The following is a 12,916-nucleotide window of genomic DNA, read 5'->3' as shown; positions in this document are numbered from 1 at the left end:
CTATCACAGGAGGAAAACAGAAATCATTTGGGGAAACTCCGGTCAGCGAAAGGTACAGGAAGGGGCTGCGGTGAGACTCCTGGACCATGTGGTCTGGGAGAAGGATTTAAAATCAATTTTAGATTCAGCTCATCGAGCCCCAGGGACTCCTCCAGGTGACCAGCTCTGTGCAGACTTTGACCCTTCAGCTCTCAGCTCTCAACTCCCTAGCTTGTTTGTTTAATCTGGAGGGGAACCCTCCCAGGGACCTTTTGGGAAGCATTTGTTAAGCCTGGCTGTACTTGGGTTCACACTTCCACTTTGAAGACTCATTATTTGCTAAATAAACGCCAGCAGAAGGAGCAGAGAAACGCCCCTCAGGGCCCCTGCTGCCCAGCCTCTGACTCACAGGTGAGTCCAGGCCTCTGGAAGGAGGAAAGCGGTGTCTGTGAGGCAGAGCTGGGCACTGTGAAATCATTTCAAAGATCCTGGCAAAGCTGACTGCCTCCCTCCCGACATCAAGGACCAGGCCACAAGAGTGGGTCCCAGTGCTGGGACCCTCTGAAGAGACCAATGGAAGCTTCTGAAGGGGCAGCATCAGCCACCCATGAAGAGGAGAAGCAGGCTGGCTCAGCAGAGAGCGCAGAGGCTGAGAGCAGGAGCAGAGGACAAGACAGGTCCAGCAGGCAGACAGAGGCTCAGGAAGCGGGGCCGGCCCGTCGGCGTGGCCAGGGGAGCTCCGGGCGGGGCCAGCCGGCCAGGCACTCACCAGAACCACTTCGGAGCTGTGGGAGCTGAAGACTTCATGGGTCCAGGTCTGGCCGGGCTCGGGGGAACGGTCCCCCTTGCGGTGCAGCTTCAGGCCCACCGTGTGGTGCCCCATGGTGTTCAGCAGCTGGGCCACCTCGCCCGACTGCAGGTTGTCAAAGTAGATGGTGGCACCCACAATCTGGTCCCCTGAGCAGAGAGGAGCAAGAAGCAGGTAAGACCACCCAAGATCTCAGGAAAACAATACACAACCACTGTGTGCTGGGCCCTCGAACTGACTGGCAGGTGGGATAACACCCATTGTAGAGAGGAGGAAACTGAGGCTCAGAGAGGCCAACTAATTTGCCTAAAGTGGCAGAGCTCATTGGCGGTGGAGGATACTACAAGGAGCCAGCAGGGGTGGGAGGGCTAGGGTACCGAACATCCCGATGCCACTGTGACCGGGCCCTCCACAGCCCACTTATGCTGCCCTCTGCCCTCCCCAACCTCACCCACCCGACCCAGCACCAGCCCGCACCCCGAGGTGACTCACCCTCTTTGACCACCCCAGTGCGGGCCGCAGGGGAGTTCTGCATCACCTCCTGCACAAAGACGCCGTCATCCCTCTGGGCAATGGTCAGCCCATGGGAGCCGCTGCCCTGCCAGTTGGGCAGCAACAGCTCCCGGGTCGACTCCTCCTCCTTTTCCATCTGGATGAGATAAGAGAATGGAGCTCAGAGCAGTGGGGACGCAAGGGCACGAGGGGACAAGAAAGCCAGGGATCTTCGGTGCTAGGAACTCCCTGAAAGTGGGCATGTCTCCAAGGTGCCTGCTTCTGCTGTGGGCATGCTCCCAAGATGGAGAAGACGGAAAGTGGACAGTGGATGATGCAGCTGGCCTCGGAGGAGACATGGAAACAGCCTAAATGTCCATCAACAAATGACTGGATAAAGAAGATGTGGTATATTTATACAATGGAATACCATTCAGCCATAAAAACCGACAACATAACGCCATTTGCAGCAACATGGATGCTCCTGGAGAATGTCATTCTACGTGAAGTAAGCCAGAAAGAGAAAGAAAAATACCATATGAGATCGTTCATATGTGGAAACAAACAAACAAAAAAAAAAAAAGAAGAACATAAATACAAAACAGAAACAGACTCATAGATATAGAACATAAACTTGTGGTTGCCAAACGTTTGGGGGGTGGTAAGGGAAAGACTGGGAGTTCAAAATTTGTAGATATTGACAGGCATACATAGAATAGATAAACAAGATTATACTGTATAGCACAGGGAAATATATATAAGATCTTGTGGTAGCTCACAGTGAAAAGAAAAGTGACAATGAATATATGTATGTTCATGTATAACTGAAAAATTGTGCTCTACACTGGAATTTGACACAAAATTGTAAAATGACTATAACTCAATTAAAAAAAAGTTTATAAATAAATAAATAATCAGCCTTGGAGGTAACCATCCCCTCAGCCCTCCCCTCAGGGCCACACGCAGTCTCTACCCGCCCTATCCCATCACCACCTCTCTCATCACCCTCCCTCCTCCTACTGACCTTCACAGGACTTGGTTCAGGAGCAGATGCCTTGCCAGGAGCCCGCCCCTCCTTCCTCTCCTCTCCTCAGTGTCTCTCTCTCTCGGGAATCTCCGTCACACAGCCTAGGGAAAAGTTCACGATCAGGCTCCCACTCAACAGTCCGCTTGCTCCAAACCCTGACTGGCTGCCACACAAGAGATGGCTGGATGTTCTGTCCTTCAGGCCACACCCAAACCCCAACTCCCACTACTGTCATCAGCTCTCCTCACACATGACTCTCCAGTCTGTGGTCACAGGTTTAGAGGAAGCCAGACTCAGTTTCAAACGGTGGCTCTGCATCCTCCCAGCTGTGTGATTCCGGACAAGGCACTAAACTACTCTGAACCCCCATTTCCTCATCTGTGAAAATGGAGATGGTAAAGGATTTCCATGAGGACTGAAGGGAAGAGAAAGAAAGCATGCGTGGGACCCTCTGGCGCACGGGAGCCTTACAACATCCATGTTCTCATTAGGTTCTTTGTGACAGCCTCAGCAGGGAGCTGTTACGGCCCCCATATTGCAAATGAAGAAAAGAAGCCCCCAGCCTCCCTGCACTGGCCGGAGCCCTAGAGGCAGGAGTACAGCTGCACTGCTTCAGGGATGCGTGGAGTCAGGGCCCACCTGGCTGCCCTGCTGGGCCCTGAGCCAGGCCCCCCTAGGTGTGAGCACTTAAGGGCAAAGACTTCCTCCAGCCACAGGACGAGCTGTCAGCTACAGAGGCACCCCAGGAAGACACAAGGCAGGACTCCTGCCCGCGGCCACCCACACAAAATGGTGGCAGCATCACCCAGAAGCATGCCCGTGCAGCTGTGCCAGGGAGGCTCTAAAGCACCGACAGCCTCGCCCAAAGCTCCACCCTAAAGCTGTTTACATCCAGAAATTAGTCAACCAGTCAATAAATACATGCACGCTGATCACCTCCTGTCTGGCTAACATTGTACAGGGACGGACACAGCTCAGCCCAGCACTGAATCGTACCCTGCATTCGCTGGTTACCTACCTGCACTCCCCTCTAAACACCTACTGAGTGCACACCACGTGCCGGGTAGGCAGATTTAAAAGACTCCTTTTATTGTGATTGAATTACTGCATTCTGTTGATTCTTATTTTGTGGTTGGCTTTATTCCTTTGATAACTATGTAAGTTTATAAAGCTAAAGCTCTAAACTGTTCTTAGAAACAATGAAGAGTACCTATATATAAATTTTAAAAATATGTGCAGTATATTATATATATGTATTTACATGCAATATATTGTATATGTGAAGTCAAATTATATCAATTTCACATAATAAAACTGAAAATGAAAATAAAATAAAAATTAAAAACTCCTTTTAAATCCTGTTCTGGATATAAATTATGAAAAAGGTGCTCTGGGCATGACCAATATAGCCTTAGAATGTTCCAGAAGGCTGGAAGCCTTCGAGAGGTGGGGAAATGAAATCTAAAAGGGGCTTTAAAAGTGCTAAGTTTGCCTCTGAGGACGGGACTCACGGAAATTCATAGGCACTCAGCACTTCCGCTGTCAGGCAGCTCACAACACGGGTGAAAATGGCCACAGACCCCCCCAGTTCCCCAACCACCCGAACTCACGCGTGCACAGGTGCCGGCTGGGAGGTGGGCAGAGCCATTGGTGGGCAAGTGGCCTGTGGCACAGGTGTGACAATCACCTCCCTTCCTACCAGAAGTCAGGATGACCCTTTCCCTAGCATCCAGCACAGAGAAGCCAGCCCTGCAGACAAGGAGCCAGGCAGGGCAGGGAAGGAAAAGGTTCCCACCCGAGGGCTTCTCAGATCTCCAAAGCCACCGATGGCCCTGGCACCCCTTCTTCCTCCTTGAGCAGGGCCCCTTTTCTCAGCCCAGCATCCTGGTGCAATGAGCCAGCAGCCGGCAAGGGGGGAGAGAGCCAGCCAGCTCATCCTCGCCCACATCTCAGCCCCACCCTCTCTCCTTCCCCAGTGAGTCACTGTGGCCACAACAACTCCAGACACACCAAGGGTCACGCCTAAAACCCGATCGACAGAGCGCTGCACAGGCCAGACCCCTGGGTGCCAGAGGGGCTGGGGCTCCAATGAGACTGGGAGTGGGCTTCCCTGCCAGGTCCGTAGGACAGGGCCCCAGGCAGAGTCCCTGCATACACAGCCAGGAGACTCAAGAGGGACCTGCTTCGACCAGGGGCTGATGAGAAGGAAAGGAAGCCATCAGCAGCAAAGAAGAGACCACAGCCCGTGAGAACAGGAGGCCCTCAACCCAAGGATGCAGGTCAGCCCCAGCAGGGCACCCGCTGGGTTCTCAGCCAGGTGGGGCTGCCAACCATCCTGCCTGCTCTGGCTCCAGGCCTCACCTCCTGGCGTGGCCAGGAAAGACGCCCCCTCCCCTTTTATCTGATCCGGCTGGATGGACACAGGGGTGCTGATAGGGGATTCGAGGCTATGATGGCAAGGGTCTATTTTCTGCATTTGGGCCCCAGCCCTCGATCTCTCCCACCCCTGGGGTCTATTCCAAGCCCTGGTGGTCCTACCTTCTCCTCCCACACAAGTCAGGTGAAGCCGGGTTACTGGGGGGCTGGGAGGGTCTGCCCTGCTGCTATCCAAAGCAGGGTTTCTGAAGCTTTGGGGAATTCTGCACATTTGGCCAAAGGGCATAAACCCTTGGAGCTAGAAGAAATCTTAGAGCCCAGCTGTCCCACATGGCGGCCATATGTGGCTATTATTTAAGTTGATTAAAATTAAATTAAATTAAACATTCAGTTCATTGGTTGCAGTAGCCACATTTCAAGAGCTCAACAGCCATGTAGGGCTATCATATTAGAAGTGCAGATACAGAACATTTCCACCGCTGCAGAAAGTTCTGCAGGATAGCACCGCCTGCTGTTTACAGATGGGAAGAGTTAAGTCCAGAGAGGTGACAAAGGGAGAGCACTGGGTCCCTAGAATCCGGGTCTGCTAGCTCCCCGCCTGCGGTCCAGCGGACGCTGGCCGGCAGGAACCTTTGTGATGGGGTGGGCTGGAGTGGAGACCCTCTAAGGCAGAGGGCTGCTTGGAGGGCAAAAAAGAAGCGAGATGGTGAGGCCACTCCAGCTTTAAGGCAGAGAGGACACCCGTCTGAGACTGCAGGGACAGGGCGTCATGCAGGCCAGAGGCAGCTAGAGAAGAATGAGGCTGCCCTGACAAATCAAAACCACAAAGAGGATGTGCATGCCACCTCTGCAGATCGGGGGCAACACCTAGGCAGGCCCAGGAGAAACCCAGGCAGCAGACCCGGGAAGACAGTTTCTGCCAGGTGTGACCTCCAAGGAGCATCCTTCTTCCACTGCCCCCAGGAATCAGAGCCCCTTCTGCCCAGGAGCCAGAATGAAGACAGTCAGGGAGGGGGCCCAGCCAATATGCAGCCAAAGACAGCCTGGCAGCCAGCATCAGTGTCAAGATGACAGGAACTGATACATACACACATACACACACCCGCCAAGAGGCAGGCCTGTGGGTCTCAGTGCACCAAACCTAAAGTCAAGATACACAGCAGAGGGACACAAGTTTGTGCATACGCTCAGCAGAAATGGGACATAGGCGGTGACACGCCAAAGCACAGAGACATGCTCCCACCCACAAAGGGGAGGACACTGACAGCAATGAAATTTCCATCCAGCACACGACTAAATGGACCCAGCATACATATGGGCCCGGGAGAAGCAGTCCCCAGGCCCAGAACAATGAGCTGACTCACAGCCAGAGCTAGAGACCTCCACCAGCGGGAAGGCCCCGGCACCTGTCACCAGGTCGAGGGGCTGGGATAGTCAGAGATAACAGAGACACACCCAGAGGGTCCATCTACTCTCCTGCACACTCACCAGGCAGTAAAGAGGAAGCAAAACCACACATTGAAAGAACCTCCCGCCCCAGGTTGAGAGAAAGAGAATTTTGCAGCGCTCCTATGGTGTCCCAGTACGGGGCTCAGTCCACGCCTGGGGTCTCCAAGCAACCCTATGTGATTAAGAATTAATATCTTTGTATGGAAGGTACAGCTCTGTGGTAGAGTGAGTGTTTAGCATGCATGAGGTCCTGGGTTTGACCCCCAGTACCATTAAATAAATAAAAATAAACCTAACTGCCTCCCCCACAAAAAAAATTTTTAATTAATATCCTTATTTTAAGGCTGCAGAAACAGGCACCCAAGGTTAGACAACTTGCCCTAGTATGAGACAGAGCTGAAAGGCAAGCCCGGGGTTCCCAGACTCCAAGGCCAACAGTCTGTACCCAGGGAGAGGGGCAAAGGCACAGATAAATACCCCCACAGGATGAGAAACCACAGAGAAAGATGCACAAGGGAGATAAACACAAAAGCGAGAGCTCTGCACTGGAGGGGGCAGAGTGAGATGTGAGATGGGGAGACACACCCACAGGAAGACTGAAGGAGAGGCCTCCATGCATTTCCAGACAGAGACTACGCCTCGCCTCGGAGGGACGGAGGGACGCCTCGGAGGGACGGAGGGACGTAGGGACGGAGGGACGGATGTAAACATGAAAAAGAGAGGGGCTGAGATGCGGGCCAGGAGGGAGAGACCCAGGGGCCTTGATGCCCTTCAAGTGACACAAGCCCAAGAGGCAGGGCCAGAGGCCACCAGCCTCCTTGTCCACACACCAGCCTCATCATGGCCCAGCCTGAGGACAGCAAACTCAGAATGGGCAGAGTCCCAGGCAGCCCAGAGCCCAGGATCTGAGGGCCCTTCTGGTTCTGGGGCTCATCGACGCTGTGTCCCCACGAGTCAGAAATCCTGAGCCACCCAGAACCCAGCTCACCTGTAGAGTCTCTGGTCTCCAGCTGGTGAAGCCTGAGAGAACATTCCCCTTCTGGGGCTTGGCGGTCATCAGACCCACCCTAGAGAGCAAGGCAAACATTCCCACACACTGCGAAATGGGGACAGTCATGACAGGAAGATCCCTGTTCCAGAGAAACAAGGAGGAACACAGGGCTGGCCTCTCTTCCAGGCCGAGGTCTCTAAATGGCCCTGCACGTAGGCAGCCGCCAGACCTCTGTCTGGAAAACAACATGCCCCGCTCTAACTGAAGCAGAACTGTGAGTTCTCTTCAGATTCTACGCTGGCACCAAGAACTTTGAGATCAGCTGACTCTGGGCAGCACACCCCCAGGGGGCACTTTCAGCTTGAATGGGATGTGTGTCCTGGGGAGGTTGAATTATCAGGGAGAATTTGATGAACACGTTGCAAGACATGGATAACATGGGCACTGAAGAAACAATCAAAGAAAGACACGCAAGGACGCACACACAACCCCTGGACACAGAGCAGACCCCAGCCCCTGCCTCCACCAGCTCACAGCACACACCTGCCCAGGCAGCCACAGGCCCTGATCATCATGGAGGGAGGCTCCACCTGCTCACCTGGTGCCCAATCAGTGCCTCCCTCTTCCCTGCTCACCTGCCTACCTCGCTCCCTGGCTATCTGGGCCGCTGGCCTTGCCCACAACTCCCACCCAAAGGAGGTGGTTTGTCCAGCCTCCCGCTCCAGCTCTCTCCTCCCCATCAGCCCCTTTCATCACGCTGGAGTTTCCTGCAGCTCCCCACCCCCAACCCCGCCAGCCAGCTGCTTTCTGGGCTCCACCCTGTCGCCTTTCTCCACCTCAGTCCTCGGGCCCTCCCACTCCCCCAGGCGCAGGGCTCCAAGCTCTTGCTTCCAGCAGGGAGAGAGCCCTTCTCCCTCCCCTGACCAAGAGGGACTCCCCTCTCTTTGTGGCAGGGGCTGGGGGCAGCTTACAGTCTCCAGCAGGAAGTCTTCACACCTGGCCACCTCACCAAGGAAGAGTGGGCCTTGACCCTGGACAGCTGGGATTAAGACACTAACTCTGAGGTGGGGCACCCTCGGGAGGAGGAGGGTATGAAGAAGAACTCGCTGTCTCGCCCTCAAGGGTAGATTACAGTTTGGGAGCTGCCCTCAGCCAAGACCAAGGCCAAGCTCTCCGCCCAGTGGTCGGGCCACGCTAGTGCAGGGGCTTGGGGCCAGGCCACTCGGCCCAGCTGCCAAAGAGCCGCCCCCAGCCCGGCCAGGACGCCAAGCCAGGCGCTTCCCCTTCCCCTAGAACCTCCGCTCCAGCCCCCGGGGACAGGGCAGGATGCCGCTCCCTGGCTGGCCGAGTGCAGTGCCTCACTTAGCCTCCATCAGCTGGGGCCTCGCTCCCAGGGCTGTGCTAACCCTCCGTTGGGCCTCTAGACACAAACTCCAGGGCCTGGAACCATCAAGGATGAAGAAACTTACTTCAGTCCTTACCTACAGCCCCCGTGATACCTCTACCACCTGGGCAGAGTCCCATTGCTGTTCCCTGCCCTGTAAGCCCCAAATGCCAGCAAAAGTGACAGGTCCAGGACCACCATGCACAGCTAGAGACACAGTCTTTTAGGTAATGACGCATAACCGCCATGAAACAGAGACTCCGGACCCAAAGCATCCAGTACAACAGCCTAGCCAAGTCCCCTTGATGGGGACTAAGGCCAATAGGGAGGAAAAGGGGCTCCATCAAAACAAACAAACCAACCTGCTGAGCCCGCTGTGGCCCACCCACGTGGCCCCCACACCTCCTCCAGCTCGCCCAGGCCTGGAGGAAACTGTGTGCTCAGGAAGGCCAGGGAGCCCAGCAGGACGGTCGGAGCCCAGGGAAATGCCAGCTCCCTGGGAGCCTGGATGAAGCCCAAGGGGGACAGAGCAAGAGCAGAAGGCCCTAAGACACCCACCAACTGAAACATGCCATTCTAAGCCCTCTCCAGGGGCCACCTCCCTTCTTCCTGTGCACATGCACGTGGTATCAGCCCAACTCCAGGGAGAGAAGCTGGGGGGGGATGGGGGGAGAAGCCAGCAAGGGCGGGGGGCGGGTAGGAGTTCCCAGCAGGAGTCAGACTAGCTCTCCCAGTCAGCCTTTCTGTCCCCAGGCAGTTCCCAAGTTCTGAGGAAGGTGATAACCACACCCCAGAGCCGCACACACCTCTCCACCCCCACAGCTTTGCCCCAACCCCTCAAACCAGCTCCTCAGGCTCTGGGTGGTTTGTTCTGCCAGGGCCAGCAGGCCAGTTCCAAGTCCACCAAAGAATCCAGCCTGGCGGTGCCCAGGCACCTTCACCAAGGGCCTCCCTGGAACTAAAATGACCTCCGGGGACCCCCCAGCCCATTTCCTGCCCTTGACCGAAGCTGACCTTCACCCTCCACAGGTCTCCATGGTCACTCTCTCATGTCTCACTTTGAGCCCTTGAACCTGTAGCCTCACCCACCCTGAACCAAGTCTGGCTGGTAGGAGTCCTCAGCTCTGTGGGGTTAACTCTTCAAGAAGTTACTCAAACCCCTGAATCACTGCTGTGGGCCCCCAGAGAAGCAGCACTAAGCCCCACATTACTTATGTGGCTCCCAATGTGTCCTGGTTCTCTGAATAATGTCCCTGTGTATGATCTTTAAGGGCAGGGCTTTGGAGAAGGGCTCAGACACCATCCTGTCCCCATTGCCAATACTTTAGACACTCCGCTAGCCCAGCTCTCATGGTCCCAGGTCCTCTCTGACCCTCCATCATCCCACAGCTCACAGCTCAGAGCAAGGAGGTAACCCCTAAGCCCAGGCTCCCTTCTACTCCCTACTCTGCACACACACACTACCCATGTGCTGGCCCAACCCATCATCCCTGTGGGCCAAGGAGAAGGAAGCGTCCCCATTCAGCTTTGAAAGGAAGTTGAGTGCCACACCCTGCCCCAGGGATTTCCCTCATGGGGGGCAGGGGGAGGGAGGGGGAATGAAAGCAGATTCTACTCCCCAAATTTAGACCCAGCACAGGTGTGGAGGCCCTAAAATGCCTTCCAAGGCATCTTCAATCTCTCCCTCCTTTCCCCCGACTCCCTCACCTTCACCAGTCACTACGGGCCCCTTACGCATCATCGTGTCCCACAAAATCAAACCAACCCCTATCATGCAGTAGGCTGAGCGCAGAAGGGCCTGCGATCCCTGCAGTCAGAGGCTAGATTCTGGTAGAGAAAATTTTCAAAACCAATTATTGGGAGCCCAGCGCTGTGCTGGGGACACAAAGGTAAATATCTGGGTCCCTTTTCCTCCGGAAAGTCCAAGTCATTCTCCAAGGACCTCACTGCCCTGGGAGGATCCTACCCTACCTTTCCACAAATCCACTCCACAGAGCAGGGCACTCAGCAGCAGGCTCCCTGGAGGGCACCTCACCACCTCCCCTCCGGCAGCCACGCCCTGTGAAAGGCACGAGTGCACACAAGGCACACAATTCTCTGTGGCCACAATGTGCAGAGGCGCCAGAGTCGCCCCATGCCCGCTCTGCCCACTGGGATCCCCTCCCACGCAAGGGGCACCGACAGCCCTGCTCAGACCCCACGTGTCCCTCGTGGCCAGCGCCGCCAAGGGGCTGCGCCCCTGCATCCTGGGGCCCTGGCACTGCAGGGGGAGACGATCTCTGCCAGGGGTAAGGCCAGCCCTCGCACACTGCACACCCTCTCCCTGCCTGGGAGAGCCTTACATAACACGGTTCTCTGAACACACCCTAAAGCCCCAGTGCCTTTCCAACTCCACGGCAGGACCTCGTCCCCCGGCCCTGCGTCCAGACGTGCGCCACTGGAGTGGAGGGCTCCAGAGAGGGCAGCGGAGCCCTCCTCCTACGCCAGCCCGGCTCCTGCCCCCGCCTCCCACACACAGCCCCTTCGCCCCCCTCCCCTTTGCCCCTCACCACTCCTCCCCGAGTTCTGGTTTGAATTAGTCACCGGCTCCAACCACCACATTCCTCAGGCTCCTGGCGCCGAGCCAGGCGCTGGGGCGGGGGCCATCCCGCCCGGACGGGTTTGGGAGTGGGGTGGGGGAGACAGCACCGCCTCTGAAGGGGAAGGGGCGGTCCCGAGGGCTGTGCCGCTGCACAGCCCCCCTCCCCGCCCACCCCAGTGCAGGAATCTCCCTAATTATGTCCCCCACCCCCACACCCACCAGTCCCGCTGCGAGGCGCGCTGCAAACTTCCAGACTCCGCTGCCCTGGAGGAAGAGGGGAGTTTTCTGGAGCAGAGAACGTAGAGGGGCAAGATTAGGGCGGGGCAGCTGGAGGGAGGCTGAGGGGGCCTCCAGGAGCAAAAAAGGGAGAAGCTGGTGGTGCAGAACTGGGTGGGGCCGGGAGGACTCGGGACGCGAAGTTAGGGGCGGAGGTGTGGGGAGTGGAGGGGGAAGGCGGAGGGGGTGCGCAGCGCGGGGGCGCAGGGGCGCCGGGAGGGGCTGAGGGGCCGCGCCGCGATCTCGGAAACTTCTCCAGTAAACATGGAATAAGAACGGAGCCGCGCGCTGAGCCACCGCCCCACGGAGAAGGAGGGGGTGGCACAGGGGCCACCAGGCCAAGAACCGGGCGCCTGGCTGTGCAGCAGGGACAACAATCAGCCCTCAAGAGAAATACGGACCGGAGCAAAGCGTGCCTCGGAACGATTTTCCAACTTTGCCCAACTTGCGCCCCAACTCCAGAGGCAGAGCTCGGCTCCCAGAGTGCGACGCGTTGCCTCCCCGCGCTGCCCCGGGCTGAGCAGCTTGCTCCAAACTGAATCTTCCCAGTGACACCCACCCAAAGCAGCTCGCCCAAGCCCTGCCACCCACCTCCCCTCGCGCGTTCCCCCCGTCCCGTTCCCCGCTCTCACCACGGTGCGCCCGGCGCCCTACCTGCGCGTTCAGCCCCAGGGCACAGCCATAGCCGGCGCGGGGCCCGAGGTCGCGGTGCTGCGGCTGCTGCAGGCGACGAGCCCCGGTCGGGGCGGGTCCGGCAGGGCGGGCGGTGCAGTCCCCGCGGCGGAGCTGCTCCGAGTGGCCGGGCCCCCGCGCGCGGAGGCGGCTCTTGTAACTCCGGCTGAGGCGGGCGGGTCTGCCCCGAGCTGTGGGGAGAGGGCGGGGCCGGGCGGGGCCGGAGCGGGGCTGGGACAGGCGAGCCGGGCCGACCCTGGAGGGACTCGGGAGCGAGCAGTTGGGAGGGCACTGGGGGCCGCGGGGACCAGGGGGCGCCACACATCCGAGGAGGTGACTCCTCTTCCCCCCAACCACTGCCCTCCGGCCCGGGCCTGGTTCAACCCCCAGCGTATGTGGTGTGTGGCTTCATCGGCAAGAAACTCGAAGCTGTCTGAGGCTCATCCTCACAGCTGGAACTGCGAGTCGGCCCATTTTGCAGGAAGGACCAGGGGGTTCAGACTGCGGCTGGCTGGGGGCCTTGGATGGTTCGGCCGCGACCTCCAGCCTGACGCGGACCTTTGAGCTTTTTCTCAACACAGGCAGCTACCCTTCAAATCCTAGGCCCCAGACTCCTCCCTGGGTTCCGCAGCTCCACACAGCCGCGCCCATTTCTCGCCTTCCCTCTTCTGGGGGGCCCCTCCCCCCTCCCACAGAACCAGCCCGGTGACGCTGGCCCCACCTGCTGGAGTCAGGGTCACCAGTGTCCCAGCGCCGTGATGCTGCTCCGGCCCCTGCAGTGACAAGGGAGTCAGGCCTGCACCCCTGGGAAGAATAGGGCCGGCCTCCCACGTCACTGTCCAGACTCCCTGAGAAAAGCCAGAGCTCCCGCTTTTCCCCTT

At 57.5% G+C, this 12,916-nt stretch overlaps 1 protein-coding gene across 3 annotated transcripts in view; it reads right to left on the bottom strand.

Moving 5' to 3' along the window:
* Positions 1-12,185, bottom strand: part of AHNAK (AHNAK nucleoprotein) — an 89,842-nt gene extending 77,657 nt beyond the window's left edge. The window contains exons 1-4 of one of the 3 annotated variants that reach the window (XM_031459458.2): positions 12,018-12,185; positions 2,304-2,407; positions 1,280-1,436; positions 749-936 (exon numbers count right to left, since the gene is read on the bottom strand). In XM_031459458.2, coding sequence (XP_031315318.1) covers positions 749-936; positions 1,280-1,436 — 345 coding nt within the window. In that variant the 5' untranslated portion in view covers positions 2,304-2,407; positions 12,018-12,185. The remainder of the gene's footprint in view (positions 1-748; positions 937-1,279; positions 1,437-2,303; positions 2,408-12,017) is intronic. The other 2 variants (XM_031459459.2, XM_064492256.1) reach the window with 2 other exon arrangements.
* Positions 12,186-12,916: the final 731 nt, after the last annotated feature.

Source organism: Camelus dromedarius, chromosome 12, assembly GCF_036321535.1.
Source record: "Camelus dromedarius isolate mCamDro1 chromosome 12, mCamDro1.pat, whole genome shotgun sequence".
In the NCBI taxonomy this organism is placed as follows: domain Eukaryota; kingdom Metazoa; phylum Chordata; class Mammalia; order Artiodactyla; family Camelidae; genus Camelus; species Camelus dromedarius.
Note: the sequence above shows the minus strand (reverse complement) of the source record. Positions and strands in the feature narration are given on the sequence as shown.